Here is a 22,167-nt window from a genome sequence, read left to right on the forward strand (position 1 = left end):
TTTCCACCCCCCTCTGCTTTCAAAATCCCTCTTTTTCTCCCACACTCTCTCTTGTTTGCCATGGCAACCCCATCCGTCCGCCCCCCACCCCTCTCTGGGTGCCCGCATTTAGCATTTAGTGTGGGTGATACACGCTCCCTCCTTCCCTAACCTCTTCCATCTCCGTGTCAGATCAGGAGGAGACTGGCGCATTAGTCACTCTTGCACATAGAATTTGTTCATCCTGGATAAAGGGAGTGATTATTATTATTATTACGTTATGGGGGGAAAACCTGCTCCTTTTCCCTTATGGTGTATCCAAGAGCCCATCTAGAGTTCCTCCTATCGGTAGGAGGAAACGACTGAGGCCAAGCAGACGACACAAGAGGAAAGAGGGACAAGGAGGGAAGAGGAAACCGAGCGAGCTCAGGCTCCAACTCTTCAACTTGTCGTTTTTGCAATCTCCAGATGTAATATCTGGTTATGCAATGTGAGAAACGTGAGGCTGGACTAGGGAGATCTTTCTGACGAGTTATTTAGGAAATAGAGGACATCTTTGCATGTGCTTGTTATAAGAAAAAATCTGCTCCTTTTCCCTTATGGGGTATCTGAGCGCGTCTAGAGTCCTTAAGTGGGTTCCCTATTGGTAGGAGAAAATAACAGAGGCCAAGCAGAGAATATTGAAAAGCAAAGCAGCGAGTAAGTCTGATCTTTATTGAACTGTTGCACGCTGATTCCAGGATCGTCCGTGGGCTGTATTTAGAAGGCGATTGGGCTGGATCTGGCCCCCGGGCCTTAGTTTGCCTACTCATGCCTTAGGTTATCTCCCGCTTGGACTACTGCCATGTGCTCTCCGTGGGGCTACCTTTGAAGATGACCCAAAACCTGCAACTAATCCAGAACGCGGTGGCCAGACTGGGGACTGGGAGCGGCTGCCAAGACCACATAACACCGGTCCTGAAAGACCTCCATTGGCTCCCAGGACGTTTCCGAGCACAATTCAAAGTGTTGTTGCTGACCTTTGAAGCCCTAAATGGCCTCAGCCCAGTATACCTGAAGCAGCGTCTCCACCCCGGACACCTGGGTCCATCTCCCAAGGGTCTTCTGGCGGTTCCCTCCCTGCGAGAAGCTAGGTTACAGGGAACCAGGCAGAGGGCCTTCTCGGTGGTGGCACCCGCCCTGTGGAACGCCCTCTCACCAGATGTCAAGGAAATAAACAATTATCCGACTTTAGAAAACATCTGCAGGCAGCCCTGTTTTGGGAAGTTTTTTAACATTTGATGTTTTACTGTGTTTTTAATCTGTTGGGAGCCGCCCAGAGAGGCTGAGGAAAGCCAGCCAGGTGGGCGGGGTATGAATAATAAATTATTATTGTTATAAGTTATTATTTTATTATCCTCCACCTAAGTAGCAAGAGGCACTGTGCCATCAGCCAGACAAAAGCGCCCCCTCTTCCTTATTTTCCTGGAGTTACTTGGCTACGTCTTACAGTGGTGCCCGATTAAGACCTGGAAACAAAGGCATGCTCCGATTCCGATCTGTCCATTTCAGCAGGTCTACTCTGAGTAGGGCTTAGCGGCATAGCAACCCCTCCGCCTTCTGCAGCGGTTGTGGAGTTTATTTCTGCGGGGATGATATTGTGCATTGCTGAATTATTACTATTTTTTGCATGAACACTAGGCGATGTGTTGACACTTATGCCGGTGGCGCCCTTCACCGTCAACTGCCCTGTGTCCTTTTTTAACACCGGGCGGTATACAAAATGTGAAAAATAATGGCATCTTTGGCGGCAGAGGGCCTGAATCGAGAGGAACAGAGGCAGGTGGCTGAAGCTATTCGTAGTTAATCCCAACACACACCCTGGCCAGATGTTGACTTGCTAAATATATAAGTTGATCCTTCTCAGCTCCTGACACCAAATACTCTGGAAGGTTTGAAGGGAAACCTGGAAATTGTAGCTCTACAAAGAGGAATGAGGAGTTCTCTTAGCAACTCCCAGCGGACAACGAAATTAAGGAAGATTTTGTGTGTGTCCCCCTGAAAGTCCTGTTGTGGATTTGCAGAATCCCAACTCCTTTTGGTTCTGAATTTCTACGAGTTGTTTCTGTGTGCGTGGGGTGTGTGAGGGAAATCCCCTTCTCAGAATATCCAGCCGGATATTGCAGATTTGGCCATTTCCTCTGCACAGAAGCGAGAAGGAAGGCATTATCGTTTCTGGAAAAAAGAGGATTCTGGTGTTTTTTTCCTCGCCGCCAAGCTGAGCTCTAATTAGCTTTGTGCGCCCAGATAAAAAGAGAGAGCTTCAACGAGGAGATATTAAAGGCTTAGCTGCTTTGGAAGGAGTAAATCGCAAAGGGCGAAAGTGTTTTTTCTTGCCAACCTCCCAGGAGACAGCAAAACAGAGAGAGAGATGGTTGCAGAATGGCCTGGGATTCCCCACTGTGATGATGCAACCTGGCTTTCAGATTGCTCTGTGTAGCTGTGCATAAGTGACATTTGCAGGGAAACCAAAATGCTCCTTTAGGAAGCTATTGTACTACCAACTTTACTGCATGCTTGTGAAACGTGGACCGCTTATAAACACCATCTGCAACTCTTCGAAAGATTCCATCAACGGTGTCTCCGAAATATTTTACACACCACTTGGGAAGACAGGCGAACTAATGTCAGTGTACTGGAAGAAGCAAAGATCTCCAGTGTCGAAGTGATGATTCTTCAACATCAACTTCGTTGGACCGGTCATGTTGTGCGGATGCCTGATGATCGTCTTCCAAAGCAACTGCTCTATTCCGAACTTAAAAATGGAAAGCGTAATGCTGGTGGTCAACAAAAGAGGTTCAAAGACTCTCTCAAGGCAAGTCTTTAAAAATATAGTATAAACATTGACAACTGGGAAACACTGGCCTGCAAGCGCTCCAGTTGGAGAACAGCCTTTACCAAAGGTGTCATGGGCTTTGAAGACACTCGAACTCAGGACACAAGGGAGAAACGTGCTAAGAGGAAGGCATGCTTGGCAAACCCTCACCGGGATCAACTCCCGCCTGGAAACCAATGTCCCCATTGTGGAAGGACGTGTGGATCCAGAATTGGCCTCCACAGTCGCTTACGGACTCACTGCTAAAACCGTGTTTATGGAAGACAATCTTACTCGGCTATGAGGGATCGCCGAAGAAGATGAAGAGATGTGTGCCAAGTGTGGATTGTGACTTGGGGTGCTGCCTCGATCTGGAAAGACGCCAGGCCCTTAGCTCATGAATTATTATTAACACACACCGCCTGTTCTTCGCGAGCGGTTGATTTGCAGCCTCTGTAAAGCACTCTGGCTGCAGCAGCAGCTATACCCAAGCAGGCTCTGATTGGGGAAGTGAGAAAGAACAGTTCCCACCCCCAGACCCCGCCATGCTCTCAAAACCACACACTTGGAAATCGGTCCATGATTAATTTTTATTTCTCGGTGACAGAGCAAGGTAACCACCCACCTGACGACTGAATTGCAGGGGTCGTTCTTAAGGGGTGGGCTCCAAGTCTCCTGTTTCTGCCCCCCATTTACCGTATTTTTCGCTCTATAAGACGCACCAGACTACAAGACGCACCTAGTTTTTGGAGGAGGAAAACAAGAAAAAAATATTCTGAATCCCAGACGCCAGAACAGCAAGAGGGATCGCTGCGCAGCGAAAGCAGCGATCCCTCTTGCTGTTCTGGCTTCTGGGATAGCTGCGCAGCCTGCATTCGCTCCCTAAGACGCACACACATTTCCCCTTACTTTTTAGGAGGGAAAAAGTGAGTCTTATAGGGCAAAAAATACGGTATATATATATTAAAAATTGTTCACAGGACTGGTGGATGCATTGCATTGCACCGGCGGGACCATGGAGGTTTGCAGCAGCGCATTTAAATTGGCACGTGCCAATTAAACTCAAATCTGCATCTTCTTGCTCCTTGAAAGTACCAGGAAGAGAGGAACCTTATAAATGCCTTTAATGCCCACCTTGTGCCCATTTCTCCCCCCATGCTTCCCCATTCAAAAAAGGACCCCCCTTTCCTACCTAACCACTTCCCCATGCCATTTGTTGGGGGGCCCTATTAAAACAACAGCCCCCCTATCATCTTCCCATAAGGTTATACATTCCTTCCTCGCAGACATAAACGCTTCTATCCATGCCAACATTCCCCTTAAGACGGCGGATCCTGCACACAGGGCTCGGGTACCCAGCCGGCGTCGCTATGGAAACAGAGGCCCAGAATTCCCGGAGTCCTTTTGGGGAGCCCTCCACAATACTAGGTAGTCTTCCCCTCCACCTACCCCAAACTATCTATCTATATATATATATATATCTATATATATATATATATATATATATATGAGATTCATCACAGACTAAGTCCTACTGAGACCCATTGAAATGAATGGGCAGGACTAAAAGGCCAACTCATTTCAATGCTTGAGTCTCAGTATAGCTTAGCTGGGTATAGCTCCTAAGTTACATCGCCTCCAACGTTTCTTCCGTGAAAAGAGGGACGTCCTATTCCATCCCCTCCAACGTTTCTCCCCTGAAAATAGGGACGTCCTATTCCATCCCCTCCAACGTTTCTCCCCTGAAAATAGGGACGTCCTATTCCATCCCCTCCAACGTTACTCCCGTGAAAATAGGAACGTCCTATTCCATCCCCTCCAACGTTTCTCCCCTGAAAATAGGGACGTCCTATTCCATCCCCTCCAACGTTACTCCCGTGAAAATAGGAACGTCCTATTCCATCCCCTCCAACGTTTCTCCTCTGAAAATACAGATGTCCTATTCCATCCCCTCCAACGTTTCTCCTCTGAAAATACAGATGTCCTATTCCATCCCCTCCAATGTTTCTCCCTTGAAAATAGGAACGTCCTAAGCAAAAGGAGGACATTATGGGATCAAATCAGAAACTAAGACCTCTTTTGTATGTCCAGGACTTTCCCTGGAAAATAGGGACCCTTGCGGGGGTCTGCCCAGAAGCTTTCCTAACAACAAAGTCCAAAGAAAGGGCAGCCTTTTCCGTTAGGAACGATTAGGCGCTTGCTTAAAAATGCAATTCCGTCAAATTGGCAGAAACCATGGCTACTTCCTCTTTCAGGAAACTCCCTTTTCGTGAGCAGGAAGAGGATAAATAACGTGTAATCATGAAAGGGGTATTCAATTTTCGGCAGCGAGGGCATTCCTGGTTTACTTAAACTTCCTAAACCAGCCTTCTTAACCTGACGCCCTTTTGGATATTGCCGGACTCCGAATCCCATCGGCTCCTACCGATGGGAGTTGGAGTGTAAGAACATCTGGAACCTAGTTAAGGAAACATCTGCTTGTCCATAGCAGGCTTCGTCAAACTCAGCCCTCCAGATGTTTTGGAACTACAACTCCCATGATCCCTAGCTAGCAGGACTGGTTGTCAGGGATGATGGGAATTGTAGTCCAAAACATCTGGAGGGCTGAGTTTGAGGAAACCTGGTCTATAGCAATACTGGATCTTATGGTAGCAACTTCCAATTTTGACGTCTCGGTAACGTTGCATCTTGAAATCGAGCCCCATTCCTCCCTCCCCATCCCGCCCCCCAAGTTAATAAACCCATCTCATGCGAAGAGGGAGTGCCACCCCCTCTACAACCCCAAAGGCCCCCCCCCCATATGGCTATACATTTTACATTCCTTCCCTACTCCAACCACTGAGCCATGCCACGCTATAAACCCTCATAATACGCATATCTCCCCAGCACATCCTTAGGGGCACAACGGAATATGTTCCAGAAGCCTTGTGACTAATAAAGGCCGCCGTTTTTCTCCAGACAGGGCAACCAGGGTCTCCCCAATCCCACTAGTTCTGCCTTCGCTTTGTGCCAATTTGGGGGGGGGGCAGAATCCAGCACCCCAAGAATGCCCCCTTCGCCTGCCCCAAACAAAACGTATCGGCCTGATAACTTCTGATGCTCGCTGGGGGGCCTGCCAACAGCCAGAGCCCCCAAGGACAGGGGCAGTCTATCTCCAGAGACTAAGTGCTTCGGGTAAACCACATTTGTCGCCTCCTGGTATAATCTGGAGAAACCCAGCCAGATGGGCGGGGTACAAATAATAAATTATTATTATAATCTCCTTGGCCGCTGCAGGGAAGAACGGACACGACAGACTCTTCTGTTCCCCCGGCACCCTAGCCGGACATCCTATCTTTTTCCAAGACTTTTATCATCTCCTCCTCTTCTGTCTCCTTTGGGCACCCCAGGTATTTACAGATTCCCTCCCTGCTTGCATTGGAGACAAAGAAAACGTCTCCGAATCATCCGAGGCGTCATCTTGCAAGCTAAATTACCCGCCCACCTTTACTTTCCAAATATGACACACCCTCCCATTTTGCAAAAACGCACAGGCTCCAGGGCGATGGGAGATCGTACCAAGGGGTACAGTTCTGTGTCCCTTCCATAATGTTTAAACCACCCCATGCCAGCCTCCCCGCTTTGACCAGCTTTACAATCAGTAGTTACGAATAAATTACACTTGTCCTGAAAATCAACAGCACCGGTAATTTGTTGGGTATTTAAAAAACAATCCCTTCAGCGGTCCCTCAATGTCCCCGCGATAATCCAGAAGAGGGACAGGCAATTCCTTGGCTAAAAAACAGCAGAGAATCCCCAAAATTTGGTCCACAGAGCTTCCCTAAAGTAGACACCGGATCCCCGCTGTTCGATGCTCGGTAAACGGAGATCTTTGCCACGGAGACGGCGACCGAAATCAATTTTATTTTTGGAAACGGGAGGAATCGTCCCCATCCTGTTTCGGCCCCGCAGGTCGGACCTAGTCTTTGAACCGCCGGTTAACTTGCATCTTCTTGTAGAAGTTTTCTGTCTCCTCCGCCTGGCCGTCCTTCTCTCCAACCGTCAGGCTCGTTGGCTTGCGGCGCAGCGTTGACTCGCGGCTGGGCCCCCCCAGCATGTTTTCTGCCGGGCTGGTCTCGCCGCCCCCCACTCCTGCCGCCACGTTGATGGTGGCCACGCTGCCGTACCGCGGCTCGTCTTGTTCGATGTCGCTGACCGACGACCCCGGGGAGACGCCGGCGCTCTTGGCCGGCCGGAAGCCACGGAAATCCTTGGCCATGTCGTTCAGCTCGTAAGCGTCTGTCCCGTCCGGCACTTTCTGCGTGGCTTTCCATTCCCACGGCCCGTTCCCGGACGACAGGTGCACGACCGGATGGTGCGGGGCGTGGGCATCGATGGTGACGACGCTGGAGCTGTCCCGTTCCGATGGCGACCGGTACTGCGAGGAATCGGAGCTGGTGGACGACGAAGACGTCTCCGAATGTTTGGGCGTCACCGAAACCATCCCTGGCTGCTTGGACATGGCGATGACCTGCATCAGGCGCGGCGGGTTGGCCACTCTCTGTGACGCTGACCCTTTCTCGGCCATCATCATCCATTTCGCCCGCACGGCCGAGCTGCTCTTGGGCGAAATGTTGGCCCCCGCGTTCGCCTGGCTTTCCTCGGGGATGTGGACCAGCTGGGTCGCTCCGGGTCTCGGCTGGATGAGGACCCGGGGCCCCATGGCGGCGCGCTCGGCCGTCCGGGCCTGGACAGTGGGGTACAGCGACGGCGGGATATGTTCGTCGTCCTCTCCGACCAAGCAATCAGAGCCGACCCGCCGGGCCACTTCCTCGGCCAAGGTCATCCCCCGGCCTTCGACGGACTTTTGCTTCCATTCGGTGATCAGCTGCTTGGACCGCGAGGCGTCCACAGGGACGTGGATGGTCATGTGGCGACGAGCGGGGTCGTCCATCGAGGGCGTGTTGACCCTCGGCAGCGTATTGCTGAAAGTGACCATGTTCTCCTTGCCCATGGGGCTGCGGGGGGCCAGGAGGTCCACGTCGACGCTGGCTCGCTTCAGGCTGCCCAGGGAGTTCTTCTCGCGCTGGACCTGACGGTTGATGCCCTCCAGCCGTGTCTGCGGGTTCAGCTCATCGGTGCTGACCGACTTGTTCTGGTGGTAGACCGAGTCGTGGCCCCGCTGGGTCAGGGCCCGCAAAGCGTCCTTGGCGGGGGGGTTGGACGGGGCCTTCTCGGCCGGAGCGCGGAAGTTGCCCACGGCGTGGTAGGCCTGTTTGGGGGCAGGAGACGGCAGGTGTTAAAGACCGGTGCTGGATTTACGTCTAAGCTAAACAAGCTACAGCTTAGGGCGCCACTCTCTTGGGGGCTCCCCAAAAAATTTAAAGGGGGGGGGGAAACTGGATGTACATTTCCAAAACACTATCTATCTATCTATCTAAATTTTTGGTGTCTGGGCATGTGCAGAAGCGATTTCCAGTGCCGCGAACATAAAGATCAGGCTTACTAGCTGCTTTGCTTTTCAATAGTCTCTGCTTGGCCTCTATTATTTCCTCCTACCAATAGGGAAGCCACTTAAGGACTCTAGACGGGCTCTTGGGTACCCCATAAAGGAAAAGGAGCAGGTTTTTTCTTATAACAAGAGCATGTAAAGATGTCCTCTATTTCCTAAATAACTCCTAGGGAAGATCTGCCTGGTCCAGCCTCACGTTTCTCACATTGTTTAACCAGATATTACATCTGGAGGTTGTAGAAACAACAAGTTGAAGAGTTGGAGCCTGAGCTCGCTCGGTTCCCTCATCCCACCTCATCCCTCTTTCCTTTTGTGTCGTCTGCGTGGCCTCTGTTGTTTCCTCCTACCGATAGGGAAGCCACTTAAGGACTCTATAGGGCATGGGTAGGCAACCTAAGACCCGGGGGCCGGATCCAGCGCAATCGCCTTCTCATTCTGGCCCGCGGACGGTCCAGGAATCAGTGTGGTTTTTACATGAGAAGAATGTGTCCCTTTATTTAAAATGCATCTCTGGGTTATTTGTGGGGCATAGGAATTTGTTCATTATTATTATTATTTTTCAAAATATAGTCCAGCCCCCCACAAGGTCGGAGGGACGGTGGACCGGCCCCCTGCTGAAACAGTTTGCCGGCCCCTGTAATATAGAACTTGCCAGCGCAAATTAGAAAGGATAATAATAAACAATATATCCTCTCCTGTCTCCCTGAACATTCCCACGTGTTCGCCCACCCGGGCCCCGACTCGCCACGGACCTCTTGAGCTTCAGCGAGGTGCCCCCAACCCCCGTGTCCCCCCCAAAGTCCAGGAAAGGGGTATTAGGAGAAGAGACTTGCCAGGTATGCTGCGATGCCGGACCCGATCAGGAAACCCACGTAGACGTCGATGGGGTGGCTGCGGTACTGTGTGATCTGCGTCAGGCCGCAGATTCCGGCCGCGATGGCGAAGGCGAAGACCAAGATGGGTTTGAGGAGTTTGGTGCTGTCGGAGATTATTGAGTTGAAGTACATCTGCAAAGAGTGACGGCGGGGGTCGTGAAGGCGCTCTTTGAAACGTAATAAAACATCACATTTAAATAAAAAAAACCTTCTGATGCCTTCTAAAAGTCAGGTAGCTCACCCAGCTCTACCTCTCCTTTAAATCAGAACCAGTGAAGGCGGTGAAGGTCTTTTGTGAGTGCCTGGAGGCGGTTGGAGGATGGATGGCGGCTAACGGATTGAGGTTGAATCCTGACAAGACAGAAGGACTGTTTTTGGGGGACAGGGGGCTGGCAGGTGTGGGGGACTCCCTGGTCCTGAATGGGGCAATTGTGCCCCTGAAGGACCAGGTGCGCAGCCTGGGAGTCATTCTGGACTCACAGCTGGCCATGGAGGCGCAGGTCAATTCTGTGTCCAGGGCAGCTGTCTGTCAGCTCCATCTGGTACACAGGATGAGACCCTCCCTGCCCACGGTCTGTCTGGCCAGAGTGGTGCATGCTCTGGTTATCTCCTGCTTGGACTACTGCAATGCGCTCTATGTGGGGCTACCTGTGAAGGTGACCCAGAAACTGCAATTAATCCAGAATGCGGCAGCCAGACTGGGGACTGGGAGGGGCCGCCGGGACCACATAACACCGGTCCTGAGAGATCTGCATTGGCTCCCAGGACGTTTCCGAGCACAATTCAAAGTGTTGGTGCTGACCTTGAAAGCCCTAAACGGCCCAGTATCCCTGAAGGAGCGTCTCCATCCCCATCATTCTGCCCGGACACTGAGGTCCATCTCCAAGGGCCTTCTGGTGGTTCCCTCCCTGCGAGAAGTGAGATGACAGGGAACCAGGCAGAGGGCCTTCTCGGTGGTGGTGCCCGCCCTGTGGAACACCCTCCCTATTGTGAAGGAAATAAGCAGCTATCCTATCTTTAAAAGACATCTGAAGGCAGCCCTGTTCAGGGAAGTTTTTAATATTTAATGCTGTGCTGTTTTTAACATTTGATTGGGAGCCGCCCAGAGTGGCTGGGGAAACTCAGCCAGATAGGTGGGGTATAAATAATAAATTATTATTATTATAGGTAGTTATTTATCTCCTTGATGCCTTGATGCACAGGGCGGGTGCCACCATCAAGAAGGCCCTGTGCCTGGTTCCCTGTAACTTAACTTCTGCCAGAAGACCCTGGGAGCTGGACCCCGGCGTCTGGGATGAAAGATGGGGGGCGGAGATGCTATGGACTCATTGGGGGCATGGCTGTGGGCTCCCGTTGGGGGAGCACAGCTAAGGGGAAACCCCAACAAAAGAACAGTGGCAAGATAAATGGATGAACTACGCAGAACTGGCTAATTTGACATACAAACTGCGGGACAAGGACAACTGTGACTTTAAAGAAGAATGGGAACTTTTCACAAATTACTTAGAAAGACAACAAAATGAATTGGCAGGTTTTGAATAAGCATGCACAGGTTTATTGACTGATGACACGGTAGACAGATAATGTAAGGATTTGTCTAATTTTATAACATGCAGAGAATAAGATGTGCTGAGAAATCAGAGAGAGAAACTGAGGGAAGTCTCTGGGGGAGGGTTTGAGGGGGGTGATGAAAAAAGGGGGAAAATAATGAATATGATATGTTATGTTGAAATTGCTAATAAAAACATTTTAAAAAACAAGAACGCAATTTTAAAGATTGCAAAATTCGCCACCCTTGCTGCGAAGGCTTGAAACCGAAGCAGATTGGGGTGGGGGCCTTGTTGTAGCCCAATACAGTGGTACCTCGGGTTAAGTACTTAATTTGTTCCGGAGGTCCGTTCTTAACCTGAAACTATTCTTAACCTGAAGCACCACTTTAGCTGATGGGGCCTCCTGCTGCCGCCGCGCCGCCGGAGCACGATTTCTGTTCTCATCCTGAAGCAAAGTTCTTAACCTGAAGCACCATTTCTGGGCTAGCGGAGTCTGTAAGCTGAAGCGTATGTAACCTGAGGTACCACTGTACTCAACCCCACCCAGGAATCAGCAGCCAGTTCTGATCATCCAGCCAGCGGATCGCGGACGGGGACCGGGGACTCACCGACACGTAGACGGCGGCAAACGCGGAGAGCGTGGCGTGCTGGGAGGGGAAGGTTTTCCTGGGGAAAGGAAAAGAAAAAAAGGAAATGTCATACAGGAACAATTGCTGCAAACTGGGGTGCAGAGTGGGGGCGATTCGGGGGCCCCCGCTTAGCTCCAGCGGGCGGCGGTCACCACCGAATTTTTTAAAAAATACTTTTTATTGTCATTTCCCAAAAAAAACACACACAAAAAACCAATCTTTACATTCATTCTTAATGTCATCTTATTTACATTGCGCTAAATCGCGCCTCGACTTCCTTCCCTCCCAGTTGCGGTTTTCATAACGCACATCTCCTCTTACAGTTTATTTTGCTTTTCTACACACGTCACAGGAATTATCCTAGTCCTGCTGTTGTTCTTAAATTTCTACAGTTCAATGCTATATATGTCACAAATTTACTCCATTCTTCTGTGAACTTTGACCCTTTTTGGTGTCGAATTTTATTTGTCATTATTGCTAATTCAGCATATTCAAAAAGTTCTGCCCGCCATTCCATGACTGTTGGAATCTCTGATGACTTCCATTTTTGTGCTACAAGCAGCCTAGCTGCCACCATTGCATATTGAAATAACTTATGGTCTTCTTTTTTTATTTCATCCCCTATTATCCCTAATAGGAATGCCTCCGTTTTTTTTTTGGAAGGTGTATCTAAAAAGTTTCCTTAATTCATTATATATCAGGTTCCAAAATCTTTTCATTTTCTCGCATAGCCACCACATATGATAAAGGTCCCCATCTTTATTTTTACATTTCCAACAAACTTTGTTTCCCGTTTTGTACATTTTCGCCATTATTAATATATTACCCCGGTCACCACCAAATTTTGGAACAGCGTCCCGGCCTCACCTGGCCGAAAGGATGGCGTGCTGGTCTTGCCCCGAACAGATATCCTGCGTGATGTACGGATTGGCGTCGCAGGAGATTCCCAGAAGGGTGTAGTTGGGCTTGCAGACCGTCAGGAAGAACGGGGCGTGGTATCCCGTGGCCAGCTGGATCACGTCCGTCACGAGGGCCGTGGCGCAGAGACCGAAAACATGCACACCTGCCGGGATATTAGAGATTTGTTTCCCGCTGGGATGGAGCCCAGGGGCAGAGAAACCGCCGGCCTGGGGTTAGGGTCCTTACCCAGCTCTCCTGACCCGTTTCTAGTGCCAAGCAAGGACCGCAGACAGGGCCAAATTTAGGTGTGATGCGGACCTCAGCCCCTGAAGGGAATGGGGCCCTTTCTGTGTCCAGCTGTCCTTTGTCCACAACAAATGGTCACTGTTTTGTGTGTGTTGAATATATGGTATATGGTATATGGTCACTGATGGACTGAATAGGTATCTCGAGACATTTGAACATCACAAAAGATGTGTTTTGTCAAAGTCATTGTGGGATTAAAATGCCATTAAGAAGAAGTATATTAATAAAGGTAAAGGGACGCCTGACCATTAGGTCCAGTCGTGGCCGACTCTGGGGTTGCGGCGCTCATCTCGCTTTATTGGCCGAGGGAGCGGCGTACAGCTTCCGGGTCATGTGGCCAGCAGGACTAAGCCGCTTCTGGCGAACCAGAGCAGCGCATGGAAAAGCCGTTTACCTTCCCGCTGGAGCGGTACCTATTTATCTACTTGCATTTTGATGTGCTTTCGAACTGCTAGGTGAGCAGGAGCTGGGACGGAGCAACGGGAGCTCACCCCGTCATTGCGGGGATTCGAACCGCTGACCTTCTGATCGGCAAGTCCTAGGCTCTGTGGTTTAACCCACAGCGCCACCCACGTCCGTAAGTATATTAATAGTGAAATACAATCAAGAAGAAGTATATTAATAGTGAAATGATTATGACACTCCAACTCAAAATGGTTTTTGATTCATAACAAACTGAATAATGCAAACATATTTCTAAAGTTCCTTTAGGAACACGGTTTACAAAGACTCATCATCTGGTCTCTAGAAACTTGCTATATCATGGAATAGGTGCAAACGTATGATGCAAACTGCTAAGAATGATAAATAGCAGAATGTAAGGTAAAGGTAAAGGGACCCCTGACCATTAGGTCCAGTTGTGGCCGACTCTGGGGTTGCGGTGCTCATCTCGCTTTACTGGCCGAGGGAGCCGACGTTCAGCTTCCGGGTCATGTGGCCAGCAGGACTAAGCCGCTTCTGGCGAACCAGAGCAGTGCACGGAAATGCCGTTTACCTTCCCGCCAGAGCGGTACCTATTTATCTACTTGCACTTTGTGCTTTCAAACTGCTAGGTTGGCAGGAGCAGGGACCGAGCAACGGGAGCTCACCCCGTCTTGCGGGGATTCGAACCGCCGACCTTCTGATCGGCAAGCCCTAGGCTCTGTGGTTTAACCCACAGCCCCACCCACGCCACCTGCACCCATATAGGGTGCAGAATGTAGGCACCCTATATATAGAAAGGAGCAAACCAGACATATTTTAGGGAGCAGTCAGGGCCCATGACTTACACCCGAGGAGCCTACACAACACAAAACACTGTTGCTGTATGTAGGTTTTATTTTATTTGTTTATTATATTTTGGAAATGTACATCCAGGTGTTTTTTTCCTTTAATTTTTTTGGGGGCCCCCAAGAGAGTGGGGCCCTAAGCGAGAGCTTGTTTAGCTGAGACATAAATCAGCTCTCTGTGTTCTTATTGCCCCAGCCCTCCACTCTCAGCCATGCTCATCGGGGATCAAAACCTGGTATCTCCTGCGTGCAAAGCCGGTGCTACAATAAGGTGGATGTCATTAAAATTCCTGTTTTGAAATGGACAATAGACCATGAGAGGAGGAAGGAGATAAATGGACTGGAAATTAGAGTGGATTTGGGCCGGAAGAATCTTGGACAAAGCGGACCGTGCTTAATTAAGAAGCAAAGGGAGACCATCTAATGAATGCAAACTATTAGGTTCTCGTGCACGCAGAAGGAAGGGGGTTTATTTTAGGAATAATAATTATCGACCAACTGCAATTTCACGCGCAACCACAGCTTTCGGAAGTGTTAAAATATAGCACATGCAGGAACTGGCAAACAGATAGCAGATGGGTAAGGATAATAGGTTAAAAATAACAAACCAAAATCCCCGCTAAGAATAACGATGGAGAATGAAACGTGAATTAGAAATAACTCCGGCAGCAAGAGGCACAAAAAGAGGAAATTTTGGACTGAGTGTGGGAATGTTGAAAAACTGTATTGAATTGGTTTTGGTTGATTGGTTAAGATTTGGAAAATCAATCAAAATGATTTGGCAAAGGGGGGGGAGGAAGCAGATGGTTTGCCATTGAGCTACGGAATTTTCTGCTTTTGGGGTATCAGGAGGATGCTAAGAATCTTGTGCTTTTCTTTTTCGCAAGGCTGAATGAGAAGGGACTGCCGGACAGTCTCTGCCCTGTGTATGCCCTGAAAAGTGGGGTTCGGGGGGGGGCTCAGAGGATGGGGAGAGGGACGCGGGTGGCGCTGTGGGTTAAACCACAGAGCCTAGGAGTTGCCGATCGGAAGGTCAGCGGTTCGAATCCCTGCAACGACGGGGTGAGCTCCCGTTGCTCGGTCCCTGCTCCTGCCAACCTAGCAGTTCGAAAGCACGTCAAAGTGCAAATACATAAATAGGTACCACTCCGTCGGGAAGGTAAATGGCGTTTCCATGCGCTGCTCTGGTTCGCCAGAAGCGGCTTAGTCCTGCTGGCCACATGACCCGGAAGCTGTACGCCGGCTCCCTCGGCCAATAAAACAAGATGAGCGCCGCAACCCCAGAGTCGGCCACGACTGGACCTAACGGTCAGGGGTCCCTTTACCTTTTAACAGAGGATGGGGACGAACTTACCCACGAACCGGACCGTCCTGCGGAGGAAGGAGTTGAAATTGCAGCCGCCGGCGTTGATGCTGCCCTCAGAGCTGGAGCGGCCTTTGACGTTGGATTGCAAGCAGTAGATGATGCCTTCGCCCACCATGATCTGAGAGGGAGGGAGGGAAGAGGGCGGGGTCAGAGCAAGCCCCTCCCCTCCCGGTGACTTCTCCGTCCAGGTGGGCGGGGCTTGTTGACAAGGGATGGGAGGGGGTGGAATAGGACGTCCCTATTTTCAGGGGAGAAACGTTGGAGGGGGTGGAATAGGACGCCCCTCTTTTCAGGGGAGAAACGTTGGAGGGGATGGAATGGGACGTCCCTATTTTCAGGGGAGAAACATTGGAGGGGATGGAATAGGATGTCCCTATTTTCAGGGGAGAAACGTTGGAGGGGATGGAATAGGACGTCCCTATTTTCATTGGAGAAATGTTGGAGGGGGTGGAATAGGACGTCCCTATTTTCAGGGGAGAAACGTTGGAGGGGATGGAATAGGACGTCCCTATTTTCAGGGGAGAAACGTTGGAGGGGATGGAATAGGACGTCCCTATTTTCAGGGGAGAAACGTTGGAGGGGATGGAATAGGACGTCCCTATTTTCAGGGGAGAAACGTTGGAGGGGATGGAATAGGACGTCCCTATTTTCACAAGAGAAACGTTGGAGGGGAAGGAATAGGACGTCCCTATTTTCAGGGGAGGAACGTTGGAGGGGAAGGACTAGGACGTCCCTCTTTTCACTGGGGAAATATTGGAGGGGATGGAATAGGACGTCCCTATTTTCAGGGGAGGAACGTTGGAGGGAATGGAATAGGGCGTCCCTATTTTCAGGGGAGAAATGTTGGAGGGGATGCAATTATAGGACGTCCCTATTTTCGCAGGAGCTGGAGAAAGCAGGAATCTTTTGTCCAGTGTGGGACCCGTACCCACGACCCGCAGATTAAGAGCCGCCTCCTGTACCGACTATAGCTATAATAAAAACCCAAGAGGGAAGGAGGGGCCGGAACGCTACTTACAGAGGCCGCGGGGGCCGCAAAAGCCAAGCTGAGCAGCATGAGCAATGGGATCATCTCTTCGTTGGTCTCCACGTAGGGCATGGAAAGGGCCCGGTCGTAACACTGGAAGCCCACCTTGGCCGGCTTGAAGAGGTCCGTCAGCTCCAAGAAGTAGAGCGTCACAATCGAGGAAGCCACAATGGGCAGCTGGGATACAAAAGGGAGAGATGGGGAAGAAGAAGGTGCTATCTTTTGGGTAAAGGGACCCCTGACCATTAGGTCCAGTCGTGGCCGACTCTGGGGTCGGATGTCCGGCTTCCAAAAAACATTTGAAAACCAGAACACTCACCTCTGGGCTTTCAGCATTTGGGAACCAAGGTCCCACTGTAAACCTGATGGAATAATTTCGATGGCACCAAATACAGCGGTACCTTGGTTCTCAAACTTTATCCGTTCCGGAAGTCCGTTTGACTTCCGAAATGTTCAGAAACCAAGGCGTGGCTTCTGATTGGCGCAGGCGCACTGGAAACAATAGCCAACAGTTGTGTCGGACGTTCGGCTTCTGAAAAATGTTTGAAAATCGGAACACCCACTTCCGGGTTTTTGGTGATAGGGAACCAGGGCATTTGGGAACCAAAGTGCCACTGTATATATCATTCCCCAGAATGCTTTGGTCATCTTGCATGTCCACGAAATAAAGTTCTCCTAAACAAAAGATATAGGGACGCGGATGGCGCTGTGGGTTAAACACAGAGCCTAGGACTTGCCGATCAGAAGGTCGGCGGTTCGAATCCCTGCAATGATGGGGTGAGCTCCCGTTGCTCGGTCCCTGCTCCTGCCAACCTAACAGTTTGAAGGCACGTCAAAGTGCAAGTAGATAAATAGGTACCACTCCGGTGGGAAGGTAAACGGCGTTTCCGTGCGCTGCTCTGGTTCGCCAGAAGTGGCTCCGTCCTGCTGGCCACATGACCCGGAAGCTGTACGCCGGCTCCCTCGGCCAGTAAAGTGAGATGAGCGCCGCAACCCCAGAGTCGGTCACGACTGGACCTAACAGTCAGGAGTCCCTTTACCTTTACCTGTATAGATGATGGAAAAGTTCTGCTTACCTCGACAAAGTAAAAGCAGGGAAGAAGAGTCATGCTGTCTTTCGGAGCCTTGGCCTTGTCCTTTGCCGAGATCATGGTGTCAGCGGTGGGATTCAGAGGAATCTGGTGGGTAGGGGTCTCAGCCTAGGTCCTGCTCATCGCTGCCACGAGACATCACAGAACCAAAACCAGCAGGAGTTAAAACCACAGAATTGTAGAGCTGGAAGGGAACCCTAGGGGTCATCTAGCTCAACCCCCTTTGCCCCGTGCGGAACTCAAACCCACAACGCTGAGCTTAAAAGTCTCATGCTGACCTATCCCGGTCGGAGCCAATTGAGCCCTACTCAGAGGAGACCCGCTGAAACCAATGAGACCAATAATAATAATAATAATAATAATAATACTATTTATACCCCGCCCATCTGGCTGGGTTTCCCAAGCCACTCTGGGCGGCTCCCAATAGAATATTAAAAACACCAAACATTAAAAGCTTCCCTAAACAGGGCTGCCTTCAGATGTCTTCTAAAAGTCAGGTGGTTGTTTATTTCCTTGACATCTGATGGGAGGGCGTTCCACAGGGAGGGCGCCACCACCAAGAAGGCCCTCTGCCTGGTTCCCTGTAACCTCACTTCTCGCAGGGAGGGAACCACCAGAAGACCCTTGGGAGATGGATCCAGGTGTCCGGGGTGGATACACTCCTTCAGGGATACTGGGCTGAGGCTGTTTAGGGCTTTAAACCTCAGCACCAACACTTTGAATTGTGCTTGGAAACGTCCTGGGAGCCAATGCAGGTCTTTCAAGACCAGTGTTATGTGGTCTTGGCAGCCGCTCCCAGTCACCAGTCTAGCTGCCGCATTCTGGATTAGTTGCAGTTTCCGGGTCAGCTTCCAAGGTAGCCCCACGTAAAGCACGTGGCAGTAGTCCAAGCGGGATATAACCATGATAATAATAATATAGATTAGAGAGAGGTGTGCGTCAAAATTATCCCTGTCTGAAGGGAGGGTGCCACTACTGAGAAGGCCCTCTGCCTGGTTCCCTGTAACCTCACTTCTCACAGCAAAGGAACCCCCAGAAGGCCCTCGGGAGATGGACCCAGGTGTCTGGGGTGGAGATGCTCCTTCAGGTCTACTGGGCCATTTAGGGCTTTCAAGTTCAGCACCAACACTACGAATTGTGCTCGGAAACGTACTGCGAGCCAATGCAGATCTCTCAGGACTGTTAGCCGTCGATTCCGACGGGTCTACTCTGAACTTGACTAGCAATGGATCCAACCAGTTAAAATCCACAGGCGTGGGCAGGCCATAGGCATATTGATTTTGACAGGTCTACTCTGAGCGGGACTGACATTGGATCCGACCCTATTTAGAGGCACGTCCGTCTCCCCGCCCCCTCCCCAGGCCCTATAGATCCGCTGTCTGTCAAAATGACCCATTTAATGCCCAAATCGATACCCGGAGTCCCAGCGGTCATAGCAGCGATCACAGACCCTTAGTAAAAAGCGTGGGGGCTTATTGCAATCCTATTTTTGGGGGGGGGTGTTGTTGGCAGCATGCCACCAAGGGAAACTATTGCTTTCGGTACATACGGACATCCAAAAATTTGGCACCCGATTTAACAGACCACAAGATAACATTATATATTTGGTGCCCCAGCACCTGGTGTAAACGCAAACTCACCCCTTTTATCTCCCTTATTAATACTTGACGTTGCCTTTTTTTAGCGTTTTAATATCATTATTTTATATCTCTCACAGTCTTTAAAAAAAAATTATTGTTTTCGATTCTATATTTAATAGCGTACATAATATATTATAATTTGCCATCTATTGCCATTACTAGGTCCCTATATGTAAGTCATATCGCCTCCCTTTTATTTTTTTGATTGCCATTACCTCTGTTGGAGACAACCACCTGGAGTCTTTTGTTCCAATAGGTCTTTATATTATTCCCACACTTTTGAAAGTGATCTCCTAATTATATGGTTGCAAAATCCTTTATGTACTTTCTTGTGCCATAAATACGCATGCCATCCGAATCGATTATCATGCCCTTCCAGATCTAACGTATCTGTATTTTCTTATTTAATCCACTCCCGCACCCAAGTAACGCAAGAGGCTTCATAATACAGTTTAAAAAATGGAAAGGAGAAAACCTCCTTTTTCTTTCTTTCTTTCTTTCTTTCTCTCTCTCTCTCTCTCTCTCTCTCTCTCTCTCTCTCTCTGAAACATCTCTTGCCCAACATCTGTCTCGAAAGCCACAGCAGACAGAGTTCGAAATTAGCCAGGCATATTTTGCACTTGGCTTTTGGCCGTTTGCCACCGAGTGAAGATTCTTGGGCGCCAGGATGACACCTGACGCCTCCGCCATCTGGGGATCCTTGAACCTGGACCGTTTTCACACACTTCAGGAACCGAAATTCTACTTCTGTGCAGCCTGAGCAGGAGGAACGAACGGCGTTTTAGCGATTTGTTGCTGATTGCCTTCGCTTCCCCCCCCTGCTCCACATTGGGAAGAATATTCCCGTGTTGCTGTTAAGAAAAAGAGGTCGAATAGGCCAGAATATATGTGCACTGTCTCCCGAAGACCAGGATGGATTGGAACAAAACGGGGGGAAATAATATTTGATGGATGTGAAAGCGGAAAAACGATTTGAACGGTCATAGCGAAAGATGGAGAGATGTGTGAAATGTAAAACGAACCATGGAAAGAGAAGAATGGAAGTCGTTGGGTATTTTAAAGTTTGTAAAATGTTGATTTGAAATTGTAAAATTGGAAATTTAATAAAAGATATCTTTTAAAAAAAATAGAACAAAACAAGAAAAACAAGGTTTAAACGTGAATTACAGGGTTTTTGTTGTTGTTAAAAAAATGATTAAGCCCATGTTGTCCATTGGAATGAATGAATTTAAATAACTCACCCAGCAGTTATTTCACAGGTTCTGGGATTTTCCCAGATTAAGGCATCCTTCATTATGAAATCCAGTCCCCTCCCCAGATCCCAAACAAATCCGTTTTCTGGATTTACTTAGGGAGGCGTGTGCACTCTGCACATGCTCCGAGCCGCTGCGTTCTTCATTATTTGTTTCGTGCCTCTCCAGCTCAGATCCAAACCTGAGGTTTCGCTGCGTTTGTGCCAAGCCTCTAGCCCCTGTTGAGGCTCTGTTGGCTACTTCTGTAACATGGGATAACAGGAAAGGAGGAATATCAGTATCAACCCATTTTACAGAGGTGGCCAACCGAGGCTCAGAAACCGCCAGCTTCTGACTCCAGGGCTCTTGTTGTGGAGACAAAGAAAACATTGAAAGAGGATGCATCAAATGGCCATAGAAATCTATTATTATTTTTTAAGTCAACCCGGTAAGGGAAGTGTTTCAGGGTCCGTTTCCATCCAGCAATCCCAGTTTGAGAAATCCTACAGCACCCCCTTGTACCAGCCCCTGGTACTCGCAGATAGACTTCATATCCACATAGAGGTTTCATTTGGCGGCCAACACCAATAACCAGCGTCTAAACTGCCCACTCCCTTTTGAAAAAAGGCGTAGAGCTCTCTGGTCAGCGACCGAAATAAACCGATTCGTTCCGAAGGCGGGCAAGGAACCACCAACACCAGCATCTTGTGGCGGTGAGTTCCGAAGGAACCCGCAACCCAAGGTGTGTGTGTCCCCCCCCCCCCCGAGCTAATGGATGCTTTCAGAAGTTACAAGTGGCCAAACAGCCTCATCCATCCTTTTTAAAAGAAAAAATCCCTTTTCCATTTCAAGGACCGAGAGGTTATAAGCGATCGATCAATTGATCAATAAAAATACTCATCGCAGCATAAAATAGGGGGGTCTTGTTGGGTCTCAGACCATTCCCACCCCAAAACCCCAAGTGATGTGTGGCTGGGAATAATCGCCCTAATAATAATGGACTATTCTGCGATTTATTTTCTCCTTTTATTTTTGGGGGGTTGGATATTTTGCGGCTATTGTTCGGGGATGGGTTCTCAGAGGACAATGCAAATGTCAGAGAATGAGCTGGGGGGGGGGAGAGCCTCCTGCTTGCTTTTTTTGGGGGGGGGGTCTCATTGCAGTCAGCGTGACACAGAGTCCAAACCATCCCTTTGTCTGGAGACGCAAAATGGGGTGGATGTAGAGACGCCGGGTTTTGCGTGCGAGAGAGAGAGAGAGAGAGGGATGATGGTGGCAGAAGAAAAGAAAGAAAACGAGGGGAGGGGAGGAAAAACAGTTTTTAAAAAATAAAATCAAACTTACCTGCCCGGCATCTGCGAGGCACCCCCCGATTTGCAGCTGGAAACGGGGCGGGGGCGCGCGCGCATCTAGGGAGGAGGCAACCCTCTCCAAAATAATATAAAAATCTTATCTCGACCCTTTTTGCCGCTCCGGGATGCAAAAGGACATTTCCATCGCCTCCTCTTGCTGGGATTAGTGGCGAAGGGGATGCATGCTTTTTTAAAAGGGGGGGGGGTCTCCTTCCAGCTTTAGATTCCGCCCACCACCATCGGGGGTTTTTGGAGAAGAGCGAAAAAATAATCAATTCTCCTTTATCCTTGGTTAAAAAGGGTCTGAAATTAGAGAGGTTTTCAAAATCCGGGTGGGGGTGCGCGTGGGTTGGCACTGGAAGAATGACCACCTGCACCCCACCAAGGGGAGGGAGGGGCTCAGGAACTGGGGGGTGGGGGGGTTCAGACCGCCTCTCTTTCCCTGCGCTCTGCGCTAGCCAAAAATGGATAGCATGGTTTTCTCTCTTTCTTTCTCTCTAGCCCCAGCTCCTGCAAGCCTGAGCACAAAGGGGCGAAAAAGAGGAGGGGGGCCCCGCTGGTTTGATTTGTGGGTGGGGGGGGAGAGGCGGGGGAGGCGGTGGGTGGC

At 49.8% G+C, this 22,167-nt stretch overlaps 1 protein-coding gene across 1 annotated transcript; it reads right to left on the reverse strand.

The window, feature by feature from the left end:
- Positions 1-6,066: 6,066 nt before the first annotated feature.
- PLPPR3 (phospholipid phosphatase related 3) lies at positions 6,067-22,167 on the reverse strand. Its single transcript, XM_080988916.1, has 8 exons — positions 21,553-22,167; positions 17,322-17,461; positions 16,237-16,422; positions 15,207-15,336; positions 12,246-12,441; positions 11,358-11,415; positions 9,158-9,331; positions 6,067-8,084 (listed from the first exon to the last, which is right to left on the reverse strand). Exons 2-8 carry the CDS (start codon positions 17,394-17,396, stop codon positions 6,792-6,794), a joined length of 2,112 nt encoding a protein of 703 aa, XP_080845042.1. The 5' UTR covers positions 17,397-17,461; positions 21,553-22,167; the 3' UTR covers positions 6,067-6,791.

The sequence above is a fragment of the Podarcis pityusensis genome (assembly GCF_964106645.2).
Source record: "Podarcis pityusensis genome assembly, chromosome: 18".
Taxonomy (NCBI): Eukaryota; Metazoa; Chordata; class Lepidosauria; order Squamata; family Lacertidae; genus Podarcis; species Podarcis pityusensis.

Coding starts and splice junctions, on each gene's coding strand:
- PLPPR3 (XM_080988916.1), bottom strand. CDS start 17,396: ATGATCTCGGCAAAGGACAAGGCCAAGGCTCCGAAAGACAGCATGACT. Junction 12,442..15,206: donor CAGGACGGTCCGGTTCGTGG/GTAAGTTCGTCC, acceptor ATATCCCGGCAG/GTGTGCATGTTTTCGGTCTC. Junction 8,085..9,157: donor CCGGCATCGCAGCATACCTG/GCAAGTCTCTTC, acceptor GCCCCCAAACAG/GCCTACCACGCCGTGGGCAA.